Raw genomic sequence first — 21,119 nt, 5'->3', positions numbered from 1 at the left:
TTCTGTTGTCTTTTCTTTACTTTTTCGTCCTCTGCGATACGTCTTGTTTGGTGTGGACGAAACAGCATATATATATATATATATATATATATATATACGTACATTAAAAGGAAGGGAATAAAGATATCGAAGAGAAAACATAACAATAATAAAGGCTTTATCTGTGGCGAATTAGCTTCTTGTGACGAACAGACGTTTAGTGACGCCTGCGCTAATGAACCCGCCGTCGAAGTTGGGAGACTTCTTTGGAGTTGTTGACGACTTCTTCAAGAAAACATTTCGAGATGACTCGCAGGTGTTTTTGGCAGTTAAGTCCCGGCAGTATTCCGAATCATTTCCAGGGAAACAACTTTTTTTCACCATCCCCCAGACCTCGTCACAGGCATCCGGGGAGTCACATACTCCAGAGGAGGCGGCGACAATGTCGTCCAAAAAGACCAACTACATGACCTTTTCTCCCCGCCTGGTTCTCAACAATGATGGGACTGCGTTTGGCAAGGTCAAACTTGGGTGCGGCCTCCATATCCCGCGTGTCTGTCGCTTTGAGCAGGGGCTGACGTTAACCAACAAGGGGGTCGTCTCCACTGAACTCAAGTTGATCGATATCCTTGAGGGCCTTGAGCTTAAGGGTCGTATTGCAGTTAACACAATTGCTCCCGCATCAGAGGATGTGTCGGTGGCTACTATAGATTACCAGAGACGTGATTTTTACACTTCGCTAGGATATCAACGCAATGGACTTGGCAGCAGTGATCTTTTGCTGGACTGTGGAACGAAATTTTTTAATCTTCTTCTTGGGGCTGGTTTTGAACGGCAACAACTATCCTATCTTGAACACCAGGATGCCTCAGCTCAGATGGATGTGCTATACGCGGGTTTAGGCTTTACTGGGGTGAACTGGTCGATTGGGGCGAAAATGGTGCGTGCAAACGACGCGTGGAATACGGCTCGAGTGGCTTTCTACCAGCGTATGGCGCCTAGCACCATGGTGGCATGTGGGTATAATTTTGAGCTGTCTGAGTCCCGTGCGCACCTCTCTTTGGGTTTCTCACAGGGCTTTCGTCTGCGAGTGCCTACCATACTACAACAGCGCTCAGAGGAACAGGTGGATGCATGGACGGCAATTTTGCCTTTTGTGGGGGCTGTTAAAGCAGAGAGCGACGGCGTTTGCGCTGCTACCCTCCGTGGTATTTTTAACGGTGTAGTCCATTGGGCCCTAATCGCCCGCAAAAATGTGTTGCACGGTGCCAGTCCAGTGCGATACGGGGTAACCATCTCGATGGAATCTGACTGAGGAACAAGTCTTGACAAGAAGAAGCTGAAATCTTTGGGAAATTTTCTCACAAATCTCATTGCCTCATGCATCTTTCCTACACATAGAGACACACGCTTGTAACGTTGTGTGCCAAAATTATTTTTCTGCTCTCCCTCTATTACAGTATAGAGCTGGGTTTGTCTCTTTCACGAACTAGGCGTTCATGCTCTAGCCGTGTATTTCTTTTTGGAGACGTTTGATGAGTGTGAAAGCGGAGAAAATTTAAAAAGAGAAGGAGGGAAGGGGGTGGGGGGGTTTCTTGGCATCTTGCCATTCTCTTGTAATCCTTCTATTTGTCTTTAATCACACTACGTTGTTGTTTTTGGTTTTGGCAACTTTTCTTTTCTTTTTGCTTGTTGTTCTCTCTCCCCGCGTATTGTTCTTTGCAACGAAGAATACAAAGGAAAAGGAGGTGGCGAAGGTCCCGAGCGTAGATGGCGAGCAACAACATGATGGGAAAATTGACGACGTGGCGTGCAGGGTCTCTGGGATTCAGGACAGGTGTCATCACGCTTATTTGTATTTTGTTAAATATTATTGCCTTGTATTTTATCCGTAGGTTATTCCTTGATCGCTGGGGCGGCAGTCATCCTAGGCGTCCACATAGGGACAGAACCAGCAGAGCTGGCGGTTCCAAGCGAAAAAACCGGAGGCATGATGGCGAGGGGGCGATAAAAAAGTCACTCCCATGTCTTCTTCTGCTCCTTGGCATTCCTGGTAGCGGGAAGACGACGTGGGTTAACCAGTACGTGGAAACTTGTGACAGGTCTTTTGTTATTGTGAACGAAGACTCTGTTCAGGGAGCAGTCACCGCTGAAAAAAACGATTCCTCGTGGGAAGCAGAAGTGCGAGGGGCCATAATTAGTGGCATTGTGCAGCAGTTGAAGGAAAAGCAAAACGTGGTTCTGGACGATAGTTTACGTGTCATGGACGAGAAATTTCGGCATGACATCATAACTGCCGCACCTGCTTGCAATCTGTTGGTCAAGCAGTTTCCCATCAAGGCATTCTATGCGTATACGCGCTTGTTGAAGGATGCTGAGGAAGGCAATGGTGGCAGTTACCTCACAGAAATTGAACTAGAGGAATTGGAGATGAGCTTTGACAAAGCCTGGGCAAGTATGAAGCTAGAGGGCTGGAACCCGCTTCTAGATACGTCTTATTCGCGATCAAAACACAATTGAGACGGTAATGGATGTGTCTCTTTGTGTCATGAAAACTCCGGAATAAAAGATGAAGGTGTTTGTGTAGTTGTTTTTGCTGGTTTTGTTTTATAGGAGAACGAAAAGAGTGGCTGCAGAAGAAGATAAAAGTGAAAGATAAAGTGGTCCATAAGATTATTATTATTAGTTCAGTTTATGCTTGGTACTGTTTTTTTGTTCTTTTGTCAAACTTGTCCTGGCTTAGGGAGAGTAGTTACACACTATATTGCATCATATCCTGCAGAGGCGAAGAATAATAAAAGACAGAAGTGTGTGGAAGTGGGAATTAGGCTATCACTGCAGTGTCGGCTTACTCTTCTCCCCTTGACATGCGTTTTTGATGACGAATGGGCGCTGACTCTGGTATTATTTCTTCTCTCTCGTGTTTTAAAGGCGCTTTTGGAGGTTTTTCTGCATTGCCAAGGATCAATGATATCCCCATTGATTTTGTGGGCAAGAGCACATCAGAAGCAGCCGCAGGATGAGTCACCAAGTGAGGCTGATATTGTTACACCTCTTGTTCAATGCTTGTGTGCTCTTGGTGGGTGTAACTGTGTAAGCGCCAAGAATATTGTACGGCCCATACGAGAGGGGCAGGAGGATAACAACAAATTGATTATTCACGCAGTGCATCGTCGGCGTTTGTACCTCCACTATGCACGGGAGCTTTCACAGGTTTCTGATGTACACGAATACTATAGGTTGATGATGTGGTGCTATGATCAGCGTGTTTTTATTCATCCTGCATTGCGCATGCGCAGGCACCAAACTTCGTACCGTGATCACATTTTTACTGTGTCGCAGGACATTGATCGGTTGACCCCACTGCTTGCCATCCCGGAGGCGCTTGCTATTGGATTTAAGGACGCTGGAAACGAGGAGGATTTTGGGAGCGACTTGAGGAATGAAAAGCGCGAGGAGGAGTTCAATGAATTGAACTCCGGGAAAGGAACTGACGCCGATGTGTGTCGCTTTTTCTTTGCCTCACTGGGTATGATTGTGTCGGATCTTGTGGCAGCGAAAAGTAGTCCTCTTACAGATCCTCGATGGGTTTTTGCGGAGATTATGGGAAAGGTGCGAACTCTCAAAAATGCTCCCTATTTTGAGGATGATGTGGTTTTAGACTCTGAGGCGACAGGCCTGGCTGATGTGTTACTTCAAATGATTCGTAATTATATCAATGGGGGACCTCTTGTGGGAAAATTGGACCGTGCAGAGCTTCGCTGGGCGGTGAGTGTGTGTCTGTCACACTCCACACCTCTTGTCATTGCATCTATAAGATCTATTGGCATAATACCCATTGTTCACTTGTTTCCACATGGTGGGAAGGAAACGAATTCCTTTCTTGTTTGTCGCACGAACCGACCGGCCTCCACTGAGCGAATTGCGGCGTATTTTAAGAAACACCATGGCTATGACTTTATGCATGATAGAGAAGGAAAATGGATTTACCTTGTGCCGTCACGTCCTCTGAAGTCTGGGGAGGAGATTCGAGTACAGACCATGGCTCCAGTTTGTGGAAACGACTCGGAAGCCGAGAAAATTTGGCGACTTTCATGCGCTACAGCTCCTGAGGAATACATGAGTTCTTTTGCTGTAGCGCAAATGCAGCGACGTCTTACACGTGAACTCATCGAAAAGGGAACTGACATCCTTGACAAATGATGTGATGATGCACCATCTTAAGGGGAGGATTGATGATTCTAGAGGCAGGGTTTGTACGTGCTCTGTTTGTTTCTTTGTGTGCGGGTGTAGTACTGTGCTGTTTCTTGTTATTAAGGACGTGAAAATGGGGGAACATGTGATATTTGAAGGAGTTTTGGTGGATGAAGCTGTGGGGTTGTAAAGAAAACCCAAGTACACACGTGTACATAGATGTATGTTATCCATACATCTTTGCATTTTTACGTTGCTTTTTTTCCCCCCCTTGCTCTTGTTATGTGTTTGCTTTGGTGGTGTTTCTTTGCTTGCAGCTGACGGTAACCCGCTGTGTGCTTGTACGACAGCAGTTTAAAATGGTGAAGCGGGAACGCAGCGTGTCACTGCCGAAGCAGACAGCAAAGCGACGGAAGCGCGGCGGTAGACGACGCCGCAAGAAGCAGAGGAGAGAAGTTAACCCTCCCGCCGTCCCGGCGTCCTTCGCGTGTCACATATGCACCAAGAATCACTGGACAGTTGCATGCCCCCGGCTACAACGCAACCCTGATGAATTTCCATTGATGGATAGAAAGAAGGGGTGCTGGAAGTGCGCCCAGAGGGGTCACCCATCAGCGCAATGTCCTGTCAAAAAATACCACTGTGCCGACTGCGGCGGCCTTCACGACACACGTGACTGCGAGTTCGATCACAAGAGTGAGGAGTGGCACGAGTTTTACGACCCCAACACGCAGCACGTTTTCTATAGTCATAGTGAGACACGTGAGGTACAATGGACACCGCCGACGCATCGGCTGGACGTGGTGTTGTGGTTCTGCCCCAACTGTAACATTCTGCTGCCGACGACAGTGCCGGAGTGTGTTACGTGTCATGCGCCGCGGATGGAATCAAAGGCATCCTCACATTCATCGTCTTCGTCTTCGTCTGCATCCTCGTCTGATAATGAAGAAGAAGACAGCGACGACGAAGCCAGCAGTGTCTCTGCGGATGAAGAGGAATAAAATTGTAATAAATAGTGATGGAGTGATGCGAAGGTTTGTGGCTTACATCGAGTCCCCGCGGGTTCGTCGGTGAGTATTTGGGTTTGCCGCCACGTTTGGTTGCCGTGGATCAGAGTCTGACCATGTGTCTCTGTGCATGCAACCAGAGGTAGGAATTGTCTTCTTCACAAGCATCCTCCATATTTTCCTTACACCGAATGCGGTTTTTTGTCATGTTAAAGATTCATCACAAATTGTAACATGTCATGGCGTTTATCATCCCATTTAAACATCTCTCATGTACGGGCATCACATTTCTCATTTTATTTTACCCGTTGAATTCTTTTTAGATACATCTTTTTTCTGTAATATATACATGGGTATATATATATATATATATTTGAGGGGTGGGGAAGGTGTTGACATTATTGGTTGATAACGCAGTACTGTGGACATCAATATATCGTTTCTCTCGTTGTGGCAGGGCGCTGCTGAGACACATACGCACAAAGAAAGGAAAAGGAGGGGGCGGTGTTGACTATGCTTGACCATGAGGGACAAGCAAAAGCTCTGCTGCCACCTGGGTTGAAGCGGCAACAGCGGGACCACGTCATGACAGGCCTCTACGCTGTTGACAATGCAGCTGCATCGTTCCCCATGAACGGCATTTATGCATCGATGGAGATGACTCTGTCGGAGAAACTTACCGCATGGGTCCAATCACTCGGTAAACCGCTGCGCTGTACATCTTGTCGATTGCGAATTAAAATGACGGAAAAGACAGTCGTTTACCGTTTGATATCAAAATATCATGTCGGGGATGCCTCGGAGAGGCAATTTGCTTTTATTTTCCCTGTCAGTGGCTGCAGTGGGGCCCTGACTTCACTTTTGGCGCGAATTAATAAGAGTGTAGTGTTGGGGCAGCTGGTAAGGGCTGAAAACGGTGCGTCCGGACAATTACTGCGAGTGGTAGCAGCAACAGGCACGCCTGATGAAACTTCTACTGATAAACCACACACGCGTAACGTGGCAACCTACAGCATTACACCTAATGCATCCGATGTGCTTGACGGCAAAGCGGCGGAAGTGGGAGCCGAGATAATTGTAGAGACTCAATGGATTTCCAAAGAAATGGCATCCTGTAGTCCCCATATGTTGCAGATTTCATATTCGTTTGTGTGTGCACCACGATTGCCAGACGAAATTGTCTGTCGTACGGCGTTTTCATATCCTCTAAAAATGGTGTCCAGCCCCAATTGCCGCATTGGTGGGGGTACGTTGAGTTGGAAGCTGCGAAGAAGAAGTTGCAAGATTTGGCTCACTCCGCAGAATGCCGCAAAGATGCTGCGGCGCGACGACAAAGTTTTCATTCTTACATTTTACTTTCAGAACACCCTTCACGCCGAGTACAAGCCAGGTCCTCTCGGGCCTGTGTTTCTTGTAATCTTCCTGTTTCTCATACTGTGGATGATGCTAACAAAAGATTTGAGTGTCTGACTGGATCAGAGCATGCCCTGGGAGGATGAGTAAACGAGAGAGCCTCGCTGCGCGGTAAGAAGCACGATGGTGGTGCATGGGAAATAGAAGAAATAAATTGTCTATCCTCATATCGTTTGGTTGTTTTTAAGGAGTTTTGTTTTTTTCGTTGTTCTTGTTGCGTATTTATGTATCCTTGCATTTATATATATTACATCGTTTGTTTTTCCTTCTGAGCGTGTGCGCATTTGTTCTCATTGAAGTCTTCGTTTGATAGTTCTTTGCAGGAAGGTGTGTGCGTACGTATATATATATATATATATATGTATATATGGGTAGCCTGCATAAAACCAAAAAGGAATGAATCAAACGCCTGATTGTACCCCGTTTTACTCCGATTTTGGTCAATTCAAAGATGGCTACAACCGTGAGGAGGCGGAAGCCGGCATTCACAAGGCATTTCGCTTACGACAGCGAGAGCGGCAGCAACGGTACGTGAAAGGATTGTTGCTGGGTAGTGGCCTTGGGGATGTGGCGAAACGAACTGTGCAGAAGGGTCTGTATCAACCGCAGACGACGCTGCTTTTACCCAACGGGGTGACGTCAACGGCGGCAGCGGTGGCATCTGGTGCAGCTGAACTGGAGGAGCTTGAGGAACGGGGCGGCATGAGCGAGGCGATGCTCGGGGGAATTGTTACGCCATCTGACATGGCGCTTTTGAGCACTTCTCCGGCAAACGTCATGAACCAGTTTACAAAGGCTGAGGTAGAGGTGCGCAATTTAGTGGAGGTTCAGCATCAGTTGGAGGGCAATCTAAAGGTCGCAGAAGAGTGTCTTGCGTCTAGATGCAGCCCATTTACGTTTGAGACGTTGTTGGAGTCTCTTTCTGTGGCGCTTTGTGTGGTAGAAGAGGGTGACCCCAAGATTGAAGTGACACTTCCCATTCAAAATGGAGAGGCAGGGCCGCTTCACGGGGCAGAGGCTGTCATGGCGTATGTTCGCGAATACGTGACTCCACTCACCATGGCGCTAGTGACCACCTTGTACGCAACGGAGTGGATGTTACAATACACCATGACGTTTGTGAATACCATTGTGGTAGAAAATGAAGAAGAGGCTCAACTTCGAGATGAACTACTTGCGCGTTGTGTGCGGTGGTTGGGGAAGATTGATCGGTTTGTTGCCTTTGCTTTTGCGCTTGAGTTGATGTCTGAGTCATATGAAGCCTTTTTAGACCTACGGAACGCCTCAGAGCAGCACATTGAGGGTCTTCTTAACAGCATTCAACGGGAAATTAGTGCAGTGTTTCTCTTGCCGTTTCCCCAACGCCGCAAGGGATTGCTCCGCCGTGAGGAGAGAATAAAAAAGCGTCTTCAATGTGCTTTAAAGCTTCTTGCTGATCTTGACATCTCATGGTTTCCAAGCGTGAAGCTGCAAAAGGAGTGGAAAGATGAATTTCTTACTCAAATGTATAGTCGAGTTCACACGGTTATTGCCCCTGCCTACTTCTCCGCTTCATTGGGATTTATTGACGAAACACTTTACACATTCATGCCGAGTGGTCGAGTTGTGGCAAAACGCACTTTGCCTAGCTTTGCTCGAGGCAGCAGTGCTCGGCGCACATCCGTGAAAACCTCTATGGCGAAGGTTTTGGTTGTGACGCAGGTGGAAAACCGACGTGTGAAGGAAAAATTGAACCTTCGACAGATCGCAATGCTGGTGAAGGGTTTGGCGAGTAATGTTGTGGGCCTACAGTTGTGCATGGGGGCGCGGTTTATGCTGCGACAGTGCGAAGCCGAATACGACACACGATGGGGGTTTTCGATGAATTATCCACCGGACTCACACGACGCCGTCCGCGACTCGGCGGGAATTGTGCCACGCTTCACTGAGTTGTTGAGGGGGCACGTGAGGGTGCGGGCGGAATACCAAATGGGGATGCTTCGACACTTTGTGGTGTAAAAGCTGTGCTTATGTACGAGAGTGCGAGTGTTTTTCTTTTTCTTTTTTTGGTTTGCTATCTACCTACTCAGGAAGTGAGAGAGAAGGCTTACTGTAGAGACCCCTTCGAAACCTATTGAAGCGAGCATTACTGTGTTACTTGTTATGATGCACGGCGCAGCCTGTGCCTTTTTTTTGCATTACGTGCGCTTCAAGGAATTTGACCTTTTTTTGCTGGCTTGGTTTGTCTCTTGTCCTCCATTGTCCTTTTTCTTTCTTATTGCCTTGCTTGTGGGCGGAGGGGGGTGTGCTGTTTTAGTGCAGAATTCCTAGCGTGTGTGTGAAAGGTCAATAATAAAGAGAAAAATGAGTGGCGGAGAAGCAAACAGTGTTCAATGCGTCTATGTTCTCTCTGACATTGACGGGTATAAGTACAAACTTGTGATGGAGGGGGATGTGCGTCACTTAACAACCAAGAAAGCGAAACGGTATTTGCAGAATGCTACGGGCCTAAGTAACGAGCAGCAAGAACTTTTTTTTAGAGGCCGAATCCTGCAGGACGATGAGTGTGGCGGTGATGTGGGCCTCATGGACGGAGCGGTGTTGCAATTGCGTCATGTGGATGGGCTACGTCAGACTAATAATGGTGCCGCTGATGGAGGTAGAGGTGGAAGTGACGAGTGTGTTAACAGGCCGAAAAGCCGTTCACACTTGATGGGAGGTGCGAAGCGTCGTGGAAGATCAACGGCAGTTGACGCTTTTTCATACGAGTTCCCACCGGCAGGGATGCCGACGCCGTTACAATGCAGCCGCCACCGTGACGTTTTGAACGATGAAGAAAACTTGGAGAGTCCGCCTCCGAGGTTCGCTAACTGCGGTGACAAATGCATCGACTACAAGTATCGTAAATTAGAACTCGAGAACGCTCGACTGGAAAGGTGCCTCGTGAAGCTGGAGCGTCGACTTGCCAATGCCGCTTCAGACTGGCGGCTGCAGGAAGAGATTAAAGAGTTGCAAGGCACCATTGCGCACTTGGTAGAAGAGAAGGAGGCCATAAAGCATTCTTCAGAGGAAAGTTGGAAGGCTAAAGAGGAGGAGCTGGTGAAAGAACTTGATCTCTTGCGTGAGGAACGGCGTAAACTACATCGGGAACAAAAATCCTTTGAGGAGGAGCAACGTGTGGTGGTGCGCAGCTTAGAGGACCAAATCCGCACTCAGCAGAAGAGGATTCTTGAACAGGAGGCGCTGCTGGCACAGCAATCTCAACAACAGCATCCAGAAGCTATATCCATCACGGAAAAGGCTGAAGCCAATCTGAAGCAACTCTCACTGGAGCTTAATATTTCCCAACTACACTTAGATGACAATGACACTTGCGTTCTACCGTTGGAAGATGGGACAAATGTCCTCGTCACGCTGGATACCGCGACAAAGCGCCTATTCATGTACGCAGTCATCGCAAATTCGCTACCAGAAAATGCCGAAGATCGATTGCAACTGTTTGAGATGTTGCTTGAGGGAGCTCTACTGGGTCGTGAGATGGCCGGCGGTGGCGTTGGCGTTTGCTCACGCAATAATCTTATTATCATGGACGTATGCATTGACATTGCACACGCGAATGAATACGCCTTGGCAAGCGTCGCCCGGCCCTTCATGGCGTCTGTTCAGCAATGGCTAGAGGTCGCCAAAAATGTGGTGACGCACTAGACATTTTAATGGCAATTCTTTTTTCATTCTTTTTTTTTTTCTCTGTGTGCGTGTGTGTGGCGTATTTTGTGTGGTATTCCTGTAGAGAAAGAAATAATGCTGGATCTTCAATTGTGGTATTATGCATGTACTCGGCTAAGTGGGCAACATGCCGATGAAAATGGCTCATCTTGCTCCTCTTCCAAAATCTCACTTCTTGGCTTGCTTCTCAACCTTGCCTGCGTTGTGTGATGCATACGGAGGTGTGTAGCTCCCACCGACTAAGTTGTTGTTTTGTGTGTGAGGGGCGTTGGAAAATGGCGGCGATAGAGGGATTGTTTTTTGTCTTTTAGCGCCTGAACTGATACAACTAATCGGTGAGGAATAATCCCCACAGCGCTGAGTTCATGCACATTCACTATGAAATGAACTTTTGGTGGTGTTGCTGCTTCTGCTGTTTTTTTTTTTGACAAACATACAAATAGAGGGGGGTGTTGAGGCGGTAAAGCCTTGATAATTGCATCACACACTTTGGAATTGGTGGTGGTGAAGGAAGGAACTTAGTGTGGGTTGTTTCTACCTCTACCCGAGATTCTTTCTTTTTCCTTTTTTTATTTGTATTTTGCTTCTCGCGATTACACTTGCTCTCTCTCTCTCCCTCCTTTTTTTTTCTGGTCTTTTTTGAAAAGTTGGAGGGATGGAGATTCGCTGCTTTTTGGTGCACTGCGGTAATCCTTCGGTTGGTTCCCCCTACGTGGACATACCGCCGCCACCGTCTTCTCACTCTAACAGTGGCCGTGGCCCTGTAAAGTACTTGGGTCGACACTCACCGGAACTTTATTGGCGCCTTGGAAACAACCCCCGCTATTCACGGCGAATGATGTCGTTGTGGATGGAAGAGTCCACACCTGAGGAAGTCCCTCTGGCCGCTCGCGTTCATCCGCATGTGGCACACCGCTTAACATTAAAGTGCGTTGGAAAGAATACGATTACCGTCTCGCGACGTGCCACCGGAGCTAATTCCAGTAGCCAGCCGACTAGTGAACGTCGCATTTTTCTCCATTGCAATGAGGCCACCACGCTCCGGGTTGGCGATAGCGTTGGTGTCGCGCATAAGGTTTGGATGCAGGTTGTCCTGGCCCTTGTGTGTGTCAATGAGGCGGTGAAGGTGCCTGTTGTGGTGCCACAGGCGATAAGTGGTAGTGATCCCTGCTTGCCCGCCTGTCGGACACTGTGCATGCGGCTACAGGATCCACCTCCACCTCCACCTCCTCTGGTACATGTGGATCGATTGTGGAGGAAGTTGCCCTTCATCATTAGGGCCCCGCTGGCACTCTCTGCCTGGGAACACCAGTTGGCCGCAGACTGCAGTGCTGTGAAAGCAGCAACAGCAATCGCGGATTTAACAAGTATGGGACCTACATCTCTTCTTGTTCCACCTGAAACCGGAGACGGAATGGAAGAGGATGCGGCGCTTAGTAACTCTTCGCAAGTAATTCGGGATGGTGGGACGACGACGTCGAGCGGTGAAACACGTGGTAAACGCCGAAAACGTACTTCATCTTCTGGAAGTCAAGGTGTTGAATCACAAGTGCTCTCGATGGATATGGGGTCTCCGCCAAAGAAGCGTCGGGCCACTCTTGATGAGGCTGCTATTATGAGTAATACTCCGCCTGCTCCCTTGCCGGAAAACAACACTTATTATGATACTTTTGATGAGCAGCTAGATGATGAACTTCGGGTCTTGGAATCACGCACAACCATGGCTAATCCCCTTATTGCTGCGGGACCTCCTGTGCCTGAGCTATTGGGCGAAAGTCCACCATGTGAAGGACGATGCGATGAAACAAGAAAATGGATTGGTCGAAGCAAAATTTCTACTGTGAGCCGAACTCAACTGCGACACAGCAACAAACAACGGGAGAAAGAGTTACAGCTGTTATCGGGTCATGGGCAAAGAACAGGTGACGGTAAGCCCTTTGCTGACGAATCACAGGTGGTGTATTACCGCCGCTAGAAAAAGGCATCTTTTGCGTTTGTCACCAACATGACAAGGGTTTGCCCGCCTCACACATTACTTGCAACGATGGTTTCTTTTATTAGTTTTAGAGCAAGAAGAGAAGAAGAAAAAAAAATTGTTCTATGCTTGGCTTTTTCATGAGTTACTTGTTGCTTTTTAGATGACATCTTTCGTGCCACCTTTTGGAGGACTGGGTAAGAATGAGAAAAGAAAAAAAGTGAATATGTGGTATGTTTCCCCATTTGAGGGGATTTTTTTTTTTGCCGTGTTGTGTCCCTGGAGAAAGAAGGAGGGCTGAGAAGTGGGGGATGTGAGGTGTCGTGCATCAGTCCGCTTTATATGTGTTTCCCACTTATACTCTGTTCATTTGGTTTCTTGTTGTCTCTCCTGATCTTTTTTGAGTGGTTGTTTTTTTGCTGTTAAATTGTTTTTGCCACACGCGCGCCCGTACATTCCCGCTTTGCAGCGTCCACACGAAATACCCATAGCGAACCTTGTTGTGTGCATACGTCTGCAGCGGCACGAGGACGGCAAGCGGCAGAGAATCAGAGTCTGCCTCGTACCTCCAGTTTCTGCTATATAACTTCTACCGTTATTCATAACGGTCGAAGAAGGGGTGCACAACAGTGTGCCGTGGAACTAACCAACGTTAATAGGACGGGGAAAGGGTTAAGGAGGGGGGAAAAAGGAAACGCAACGGCGAGAAGGAAACAAATTCATCCAAAAAAAAAATTGACAGTAGCAATCGGTACGCATCGGCATTTCTTAGGAGGAAAATTTAGATAACTACAGATACCCACTGTGTGGACCAAAAAAAGCGGTTAAATGTTGCGAGCCTTTTCTGGCAGTTGCCTCTCTCTAGAGGACATGAAGACTGTGCGCCGTCCAAACTTAGTCCAACGGCCGCACATATTGGGCCCCGGTGTTGATTTCTTTACCGAAGATGGCCAGCCTGTGCGTCCACAGCCTGGCGCACATACACTTCAAAAGGTCTTTTCTGGAAGTACCTTGGATCTCAATGCAATGAATGGTGACGTTCTTTCCGAGGAGGAAGTGCCTCAGACCAATAACGCTTTGCAACATTCGCAACAACAGTATGTATCACCGGTCGCGACAGTATCAACCATTCTTCATCAACTATCCACAGAAACAGAAAAAGAACGTGCTAAGAGTTCAAAAAATAAAACCAATGTCTTGGTTATTGGAGGAATTGGGTATATATCCAGTCATGTTGTGGCAAAGCTTCTTGATGCAGGTTACACAGTTCGTGTAACCGTGGCCGATGGACTGAGTGAGCAACAGCAAATGGATTTTTACTCCATGGACCGTGGCCCAGAACGCCGTTTGACCATCTTGGAAGCGGACATGACAGATTCATCCACCCTCCGTGATGCCATGCGTGGGTGTAAGTATGTTATCCATTGTGGCTGCCCGACAGCCCCTGGTGACAAGGATCCGGTGGGCTTACATACAAGTGCCATTCGTGCTCTTTTTGATGCTGTCCGATCCACAGGGCAGTCAACAGTGAAACGGGTTGTAATTACAGGAGCGTCATCTTCGGTGTTTCACATTACGGATCCAGATCCTCCCTCCGGAGCCTTTGACGAATCCTGTTGGAATACAGTAGCTACTTCCACGACGGATCCCATTCCTTATGCAAGAATTTGTTTTGAAAAGGAGGCTTGGAGGATAAAGCAAATGATTGGTGTGGAGTTAGTAGTAGTTCTACCCTCTATCACCATTGGGCCAAGTCGTACGGAAGAAATTAGTGATGCCATGATGCAAATTCAAGAGTTAGCCAATGCATCTCCCGTTTTTCCGTATGCCGCCAACTTGTACTGGAACTACGTGGATGTGCGTGACGTTGCTGAGGCGCACGTACGAGCACTGGAATGTCAAGAAGTCAAGGACCAGCGGGTTATAGTCTCCAATGGCTGTTTTAGTTACGCTGAAGTTGCGCAGATGATTAAGGAAGCGTACCCACACCTGACGCCTCCTACACGGACTGCAAATACTTTGATGACACTCCTTATTGGTGCCACGCAATCGCAAGTAAAGATGGGATTTCTTTGGCGTTTTGTGGGTGTTCGAAAGCGTCTGCAAACGCATAGGGCAAAGGTGGATTTGGACATGACTTTCACCCCTATGAAGGAAACGATACAGGCGTGCATTGATCAGCTGATTCGGGCAGGTGAAATTCCCGCGCCAAATGCTTCGCGGTCGATGAACACGGGAAAAATATTTATCGTGACGACAGCGGTAAGTCTGTTTCTCAGCACCGCAGTAGCAGTGGCGTGGGGTGTTGCACGAGCGAGAAGAAGAAGGTAGAGGTGGCACTGTGTGTTGGTATTTCTTTCACCTTGACACTTTTTTTGTTTTCTTTTGTTTTTTTGTGGACACTGTTGTTGTTGGCTCCGTTGTTCCATCATTTTTTTGTTTTGTTTTACGGGCCCGTTGCTATTTTTTGGTTGTCGTGTGGTGTGACGGGACTAGAAAGTTGCAGCGGATTACAACTTTATTTGTTTTGTTTTTGTTTGCGGGCATCAAGACGTGTTCCACTCCCCCCGTCATGCAGCGCCTTGTGCCAGTGTGCTGAGCCGTGTGTGCCTCCTTCACCTCCCGTGTTCTCCACGTGGATGTGGGCCGCGAGGCAACCGCTTTGCTGTAGTGCGGTCCTGGGCTAAAAGAAGCGGAATCAGCGGCGCAAAAGAGCGGGGGCAAGGGGCGGAGGGAATTGAAGGGATGCCCCTCAAGGTCATGGACGCATGGGAGCGAAGCAGAAAAAAAAAACGGATAAATAAAATGAAATAAAGAAACGCAGCGAAACAGGAATAAACTGGATAAAAGGTCAAATAAAAAAAAAAACTAATTGAAGAGATGCTTGCCCACTGCGGGAGGGGGGGGAGGGAAAGAAGAAGTAATCGAATTTTTCCTACAAACGTCGGGAGAAGGCCATTGGTTATGACAGAGCGAATTATTCAAGGGGCGAGATAGGAGGGGAGACCAAAGAAAAACAAAAAAAACGAAGAGGAGGGGGACACAGAGGCAGCAGCGCGCAGACACACGACGGCAAGAAAACAGGAAATCCCCACCACTACTAAGAAAAGAGAAACCCACGCCAAAAACGAGAACAACAACTAACAACTAACCGGTAATATGCAGGCACTAAAGAGAAAAGCCCGAAGAGAGGGCACGTGCAAATAAAACAACAGCCAAGAGGGGGAAAAGGTTGTATAAGAGCATTTATGCACATGCATGCTTTAGAAGGGAAACAACGTTGACGACGGAATACATGCATATGAGGAGGTTAACATAAGCGGGCATGCGTGATACATTGCAATCTAGCACTATTGTGGTACGACGATGAGGGGGAAGGAGGCGTTGAAGAAGAAAAAAAAGGAGGGAGACTGCGTAACAGCTGGTTACTTCCTCTTTTTTGTTTTTGTTTTGTGAAGTTGATGATACACGTGCCTTTTCTTCATACCACCAAACTTAACTTTTCCTGTATGATTTTTTCCCGTGGATCCATTTTCTTTCTTGCTTTTTTTTTTTTGCGTTCAAATGTTTCTACACACATTTACATGGCGCACGTGTGTATGTATAACAATATATAATTATGCGCATCTACTTATGGGTGCATGTACGTGCTTAACACGCATTTGGAAGCTTCCCACACTTTTTTCCTCTGACACTATCACCTGTTGCTTGAGGCGTTCCTACATGTCGCACGTCAAATGGTATTAACTAAGAACAAAAATGTGTAAACCGTGAGGTAAAAAAATGTTATTTCTCTAAGAGGAGGTGTGTGAGAGAGAGGAGGCGAAAAAGTGAAATGGTGAGAGACGGAGTGTATGGTGTGGTGGTGGTGGGAATAAGAAAGGGATGGAGAAGGAATTTTTTTTTTACGGAATAAAATAGAAAGGCCGAGGCGGATAACGAAAACGATCAATAAGAATACACACATACACATCTAAAATAGATGCTTAATGGGAGGGAAGTGCTCAGAGATGTGTTTCATTTCAAAGGCAAGCAATTAACTCTAATGCTTTTGCAATGATAGAAAAGTTGGTGATGCATTCCATTTGTGTCTTTCATTCGATTGTTTGTTTCCAGATCTCTGTTTATGATGGCTACTGACGCCCTTTCACTGTGCGTGTGCGTGTGTTATTTATTTCGGTTACAACTACTGGTTCAATTGGTCTTGCTGTTAGCGCCACAAGACAAAGTGCTGAAAGGGAGTGTAAACGGAGGAGAATAACAAAAGAGACGGACGTAAGTTATGTAAATTTGTTTTGATTATTCTGTTTTTTTTTTTATTATTATCCTACTTTTTTTTTTTTACCGCCTCATTTCAAGCCAACATGTCGGGTTCGTGTATGTGGGGCGGGGTTAAGGTGCGAGCGCACCACGGCGACATCTTTCGTGGGTGGAGTGCCGGCCAAGGGCTGGAGAGCCTGCGGCGCCAGTTGTATCGAGAGCCTCGTCCATGGTACATTGCATGGTCTCTGCATCATCATAAGCATCTCCTGAGCGATCACCACTGTGCTCGGCTATTGGCATGGTGCACAACGGTCATGGATCTTGAGAAGCGACAGGCAGCAAAGCGTCAGGCATACATGTACTCCCAACAAGTGTTTCAGGTTATGGTTCACAGCCACAAAGTGGGATCGGAGACGTATCAAGAGTTCTTTAGGCTTTGCGCCACGGGGCGCGACTTAACAACGGCCTTTCGTTGGCAGCAGTATTTGGTGGAAACAGGGCAACCATTTCCTCTTTCTCACTATACCTGGCTCTTACGCGTTGCGCTTCTCTCCCCAAATGATGAAAACGCCGAAGATATGGCGGAGGCAGTGTGGGAAACGTACTTGGCCCGCTATTGTCATTTGATGAAGCAGGAAGTGACAGGTGACATTGCCACATCGCACTTTCAACCCTCTAACGAAGAAGAAACCCGGGAATTGGAAGGTTTATTTAAAGCGTTTAAGCAACTTCGCTCCAAAATTGTTCATGTGGCAAAACCAGAACTTCTTGATTTTATTGATAGTCTTCCTGGCAGCAGTTGGAACTCGGCCACACTTGACCCCTGGCCGACGGTCAGTCGCCATCATACCTTTTCTCAATTAGAGGCAGGTGTTTCATGGGCTCCCCCAACTTTGTCACATCCGCACCTCCGGGATTCGCTTTTGCATGAGAGTTTCACAAATGATTTGGAAAAAGCCGCCTTTTTAAGCGATGCGCAACGTGTTGTGACACTTGTGAATGAGTACTTAAAGCGTATTTCAGTGGAGAAGAGCGGAGAGAGTGGGAAAAAATACCGAGCAGGTGAACGCGATATTTGGCACCGCTATTCTGATCCTTCTGTGGCCGCCTTTCGAAAGCCACTTGTTGAGGCTGGTGGCGTCACAGCAGAGCTTTACCATTACTTGATTGTGGCACTTTCAACAACGCAGCCGACCTTGGCGCTTCGCACGCTCCGTCGCATGGAAGAGACCAATCTCCGTGTGCTTGATTTGACACGGGCGGTTATGATTGTTCGCTGTGAAGGCTCTCCCGCTGATCAACAGGCGCTTCTTCAGGAACAACTACAAGAAATTGCGTTGAGGCAGAAAATCAATCACGATTATGACGTCACGAGAGATGTTGAGCTCTTCTGGAAGTTTTCTTATGCCGAGTTTTTTCATTACCGTAATGCGTTGAGCAGAACGGACTTGTATCGAATTCTCATAGAGGGTTTGGGACCTGTTAGGGTTCAGGAACTGTTGACAGAGGCGAAGGCCAACGATTCATGCTCATATGAAGATGTGGTTGTGTTTGATGAATCTTTTCGCGCGGCTGCCGCCGCGTATTTTCGAGGGCTTTGTGGCCAGTTGGATGTGAATAAAGCGATGGATGAGATTGCGGCGAAGATGCCAAAGCTTGATATCAGTTTGGTGGGCTCTATGCCTCACTTCAGCGATTATGCGCTGCCAGAAGGGGACTTTGTCGCTACAGATATCTCTGCGTTACGAGGCAAGTTAGTGGGGTTTAAACGAATTTATGTTTTAGATTCCTCGTTTGTGGAGACAAGCGAACAGTTTCTCACTGTGGGGCAAACCTCTAACACGGAAGATACCGGGCCATATCTAGTGCTAGTCCCGTACTGTTGTTTGCAGCAGCTGGCTTCAACAATTGAACAGGAGCAAGACATTGTGACGTTTGACGAGGCTCTGCAAGAGGCCAATAAAGCTGAACCCTTTATTGCCTCCCAGAGACTACGAAGTCTGTTTGCCCTTCTACGGGACATGAATAAAAACAGAAGAACTAGAGTCCTTCACTTTAGTGAATGTCTTATGGCGCATTCTGTGGAATCGTCACAGATCAAGGCGGCAGGACTTGATCCTACTTCCTCAGACAACGATCACTTGTTTTTGCTTATTGCCATGGTAAGGGCGATAGCGCCTGCGGAGTCTGAGGTGGTGCTTTGTACGGATGATGCAGCGCTTGTGAAGCTCTTTCTTGATGATAAGCTCACTTCTTTTTTTGTTGGAAAAATTTTTATGCTTTCATCGCAGCCGCCTCAGGAAGTGTTGGACAACGGGGATGGCCTTATTGATGACAATCCTGACTTGTGTGTGTCGATGGATTTTGAACCTAAACTGCAGGCTCCCGCCCCATTTGGCAGAAATCATCATGGTTCAGAGGCAAATACCTTGTTGCCCTCAGAAGCGCAGGAGCATGAAGCGAACGCAGATGCGTTGGGTGCCGCATGGCTCGACATGCTGGACGGTCAGGAGCAAGGCGAGCAGCACTTGGATACAGCAAACGATACTCCGCACCCCCAGAATGGGACTTCAACGTGGAAGGTTGCGAGGGAAATGGGGAATGCCGGCGCGAAGGAAGAAGGGAAGGACGACGACAAAGACGACGACGACGACGATTTGGAGGCTCGCAAACATGAAAGTCTTATGAACATGTACGAATCGGAACATGCTGTTGTTCCGGTGGGTGCCTTAATGGCGGAGGCGTCATCGTTGGGATCTGTGTTTGAGCAGTTTGATGTTCTCGGACCCGATGCTCAAATGGACTGTGCCGTGGCGTCACCGGTGCCGCAGCAAACAACCGGTCAGCCGAATGAAAGGCCTCGCAAACGAAGTCTGTTGGAAGCTGAGGCACGAAAAAATCGTGGTGCATCTAATAAACAACGATTTCTTCTTGCAAAGCGACTAAGTAACATCTCGGGAGGACGCGTTCCATTTAACTTCCGCTATAGGATACTCGATGTGAACATACGGGATCCCAAAAACAAACCTTACGAGGATGCTTACAAGGAAGGCGTGGCGAAGAAACGAGAGAGTTTTAAAAGAAACTTCAGCAAGTCCTATCTGGTTGGTGGTGGTTCACCGTAACGCGTGGGCATAAAATAAATGGAAAAGAAAACATCGCAGAATGATTTGTCAAAAAATTTTTCTTATTTGGCTGGTATTGTTCATTTCTTTCTTTATAGTTACAATGCAAATGAGTGCCTTGATTTACATCCTTTTTTTTTTTTTTGGTTTTTGCCTCATCCCCTTTCTGGCCTTCTGTTCTCACGTGTACCGTGTCCGTCCACACAGGTGTATGCGTCCGCATATTCATTTTTACCTTGCATACATTTACTGCACCACTTTTTTTATTGTTTTGTTTTCTTTTGTTTCTTTTTCGGTTTATCACGACCTCGTTCCATTCTCTGAGTGTAGGATGTGTTATTCTTTCTTCCCTTTGAACACTACTCTTGGTTTTTCGAGTCTCTGTGAGGCATGGAGGTGATCAATATCGTGGCTGACACGCCATCTTCGTTTGACTACTTCACGGAGCGGTACTACCACCAGTATGTGGTGAGAAACTGTAAGGGTGTGGAGAATAACAATTGTAGACTTTTGGTGCACAGCAATGGGTTGTGTGTTCTGTGCCTAGACGGATCACATGCCGCCATTCAGGCACATCGTAGGGCAACGTCCATGGACGGGGAATTAGTGCCTTCTCATCCTCGCATTGAATCTGTAACATTTGGCTCTGGACGTGGCAATGCCAAAATGGCACCTGAACGTATTTGTGTAGTTGGCAAACGCAAGAAAAATGCTGTTATATGCCAGGAGGACACTAATATTTGTGTCATTGCAATGACAGACAAAACCGTGTATAAAATCCCGGCATGTCTCGCTGGATTTGTCCTCGAGCTCAATCCAGCAGTGCAAGATCGACCCGAACTTCTAGCAACAGCGCCCACAGTTGAGGGTTTTATTGCCGTCATTTCCCCGAACTACAAAAAGGTGGATCTCATTAAATACATCAAAGTATCAGAGGCCACAGGAGGGGATGTTATTGAGGATAACGATGACGATGGCTGCGCGGAAAAATAATTTTAAGTAACCGTATTGCATGCTATATACTTGGCAACGAATTGCACCACAGTCGCCGTTATTTATTTATTCGTGTATGTGGGTTGTTTTTCTTTTGTTTCTTGTTTGTGTCCGATGTTGTTGTTCTTTTTATTTTCTTCGTTGTGTTGTTGTTTTCTTCAAAAGGGACACACACACACACATATGCAATGCGCTGGGGGAGGGGGGGGCATCGGCCGAACCTCGCGAGGAGCTGCGAGGGGCTCTCCTCAGGGTATGTGTGTCCGATGGGATAGCCGCAGAAGAAGCTGGAGGGGCAGCCTTTGCCAGTGCAGGTTCTTTGCCCATGGGGTCTGTTTCATAGGGCCCCGCTATTTCTGAAGAGCAGGTTAAGCGCGGACGCCTGTGTGGGCATGGCAGGCGAGAATGTCGCGCGAAGCTGAGATCCTTCACTTGTCGGCGTGGGGCAGTGGTGCCACGTAACTG

General features: G+C 47.5%; 11 protein-coding genes across 11 annotated transcripts, besides 8 other annotated features; all 11 read left to right on the top strand.

The window, feature by feature from the left end:
• Positions 1–66: 66 nt before the first annotated feature.
• Positions 67–97: a microsatellite.
• A 117-nt stretch (positions 98–214) lies between these two features.
• TraAM80_03688 (putative suppressive immunomodulating factor) lies at positions 215–1,294 on the top strand (the record flags this gene model as incomplete). Its single annotated transcript, XM_029380641.1, has 1 exon — positions 215–1,294. One exon carries the CDS (start codon positions 215–217, stop codon positions 1,292–1,294), a length of 1,080 nt encoding a protein of 359 aa, XP_029239608.1.
• A 455-nt stretch (positions 1,295–1,749) lies between these two features.
• TraAM80_03687 (retrotransposon hot spot (RHS) protein) lies at positions 1,750–2,499 on the top strand (the record flags this gene model as incomplete). The annotated part of the gene is made up of 1 exon (XM_029380640.1): positions 1,750–2,499. One exon carries the CDS (start codon positions 1,750–1,752, stop codon positions 2,497–2,499), a length of 750 nt encoding a protein of 249 aa, XP_029239607.1.
• Positions 2,500–2,673: 174 nt separating this feature from the next.
• TraAM80_03686 (putative trans-sialidase) lies at positions 2,674–4,182 on the top strand (the record flags this gene model as incomplete). The annotated part of the gene is made up of 1 exon (XM_029380639.1): positions 2,674–4,182. One exon carries the CDS (start codon positions 2,674–2,676, stop codon positions 4,180–4,182), a length of 1,509 nt encoding a protein of 502 aa, XP_029239606.1.
• Positions 4,183–4,532: 350 nt separating this feature from the next.
• TraAM80_03685 (uncharacterized protein) lies at positions 4,533–5,174 on the top strand (the record flags this gene model as incomplete). Its single annotated transcript, XM_029380638.1, has 1 exon — positions 4,533–5,174. One exon carries the CDS (start codon positions 4,533–4,535, stop codon positions 5,172–5,174), a length of 642 nt encoding a protein of 213 aa, XP_029239605.1.
• Positions 5,175–5,521: 347 nt separating this feature from the next.
• Positions 5,522–5,553: a microsatellite.
• Positions 5,554–5,693: 140 nt separating this feature from the next.
• Positions 5,694–6,650, top strand: TraAM80_03684 (uncharacterized protein; the record flags this gene model as incomplete). Its single annotated transcript, XM_029380637.1, has 1 exon — positions 5,694–6,650. The coding sequence occupies one exon, from the start codon at positions 5,694–5,696 to the stop codon at positions 6,648–6,650; it is 957 nt and encodes a 318-aa protein (XP_029239604.1).
• A 283-nt stretch (positions 6,651–6,933) lies between these two features.
• Positions 6,934–6,962: a microsatellite.
• Positions 6,963–6,989: 27 nt separating this feature from the next.
• On the top strand, positions 6,990–8,591 carry TraAM80_03683 (uncharacterized protein; the record flags this gene model as incomplete). The annotated part of the gene is made up of 1 exon (XM_029380636.1): positions 6,990–8,591. One exon carries the CDS (start codon positions 6,990–6,992, stop codon positions 8,589–8,591), a length of 1,602 nt encoding a protein of 533 aa, XP_029239603.1.
• A 345-nt stretch (positions 8,592–8,936) lies between these two features.
• TraAM80_03682 (uncharacterized protein) lies at positions 8,937–10,277 on the top strand (the record flags this gene model as incomplete). Its single annotated transcript, XM_029380635.1, has 1 exon — positions 8,937–10,277. The coding sequence occupies one exon, from the start codon at positions 8,937–8,939 to the stop codon at positions 10,275–10,277; it is 1,341 nt and encodes a 446-aa protein (XP_029239602.1).
• A 571-nt stretch (positions 10,278–10,848) lies between these two features.
• Positions 10,849–10,939: a sequence feature (GA-rich).
• A 14-nt stretch (positions 10,940–10,953) lies between these two features.
• On the top strand, positions 10,954–12,273 carry TraAM80_03681 (putative sugar transporter; the record flags this gene model as incomplete). The annotated part of the gene is made up of 1 exon (XM_029380634.1): positions 10,954–12,273. The coding sequence occupies one exon, from the start codon at positions 10,954–10,956 to the stop codon at positions 12,271–12,273; it is 1,320 nt and encodes a 439-aa protein (XP_029239601.1).
• An 828-nt stretch (positions 12,274–13,101) lies between these two features.
• Positions 13,102–14,604, top strand: TraAM80_03680 (dihydroflavonol-4-reductase; the record flags this gene model as incomplete). Its single annotated transcript, XM_029380633.1, has 1 exon — positions 13,102–14,604. One exon carries the CDS (start codon positions 13,102–13,104, stop codon positions 14,602–14,604), a length of 1,503 nt encoding a protein of 500 aa, XP_029239600.1.
• Positions 14,605–14,643: 39 nt separating this feature from the next.
• Positions 14,644–14,668: a microsatellite.
• Positions 14,669–16,562: 1,894 nt separating this feature from the next.
• Positions 16,563–16,616: a sequence feature (A-rich).
• Positions 16,617–16,652: 36 nt separating this feature from the next.
• TraAM80_03679 (uncharacterized protein) lies at positions 16,653–19,661 on the top strand (the record flags this gene model as incomplete). The annotated part of the gene is made up of 1 exon (XM_029380632.1): positions 16,653–19,661. The coding sequence occupies one exon, from the start codon at positions 16,653–16,655 to the stop codon at positions 19,659–19,661; it is 3,009 nt and encodes a 1,002-aa protein (XP_029239599.1).
• A 258-nt stretch (positions 19,662–19,919) lies between these two features.
• Positions 19,920–19,954: a sequence feature (A-rich).
• A 97-nt stretch (positions 19,955–20,051) lies between these two features.
• Positions 20,052–20,654, top strand: TraAM80_03678 (uncharacterized protein; the record flags this gene model as incomplete). Its single annotated transcript, XM_029380631.1, has 1 exon — positions 20,052–20,654. The coding sequence occupies one exon, from the start codon at positions 20,052–20,054 to the stop codon at positions 20,652–20,654; it is 603 nt and encodes a 200-aa protein (XP_029239598.1).
• Positions 20,655–20,736: 82 nt separating this feature from the next.
• Positions 20,737–20,808: a microsatellite.
• Between the last annotated feature and the right edge of the window lie 311 nt (positions 20,809–21,119).

The sequence above is a fragment of the Trypanosoma rangeli genome, assembly GCF_003719475.1.
Source record: "Trypanosoma rangeli strain AM80 chromosome Unknown Tra_15.4_contig_00098, whole genome shotgun sequence".
NCBI lineage: Eukaryota > Euglenozoa > Kinetoplastea > Trypanosomatida > Trypanosomatidae > Trypanosoma > Trypanosoma rangeli.
Note: the sequence above shows the minus strand (reverse complement) of the source record. Positions and strands in the feature narration are given on the sequence as shown.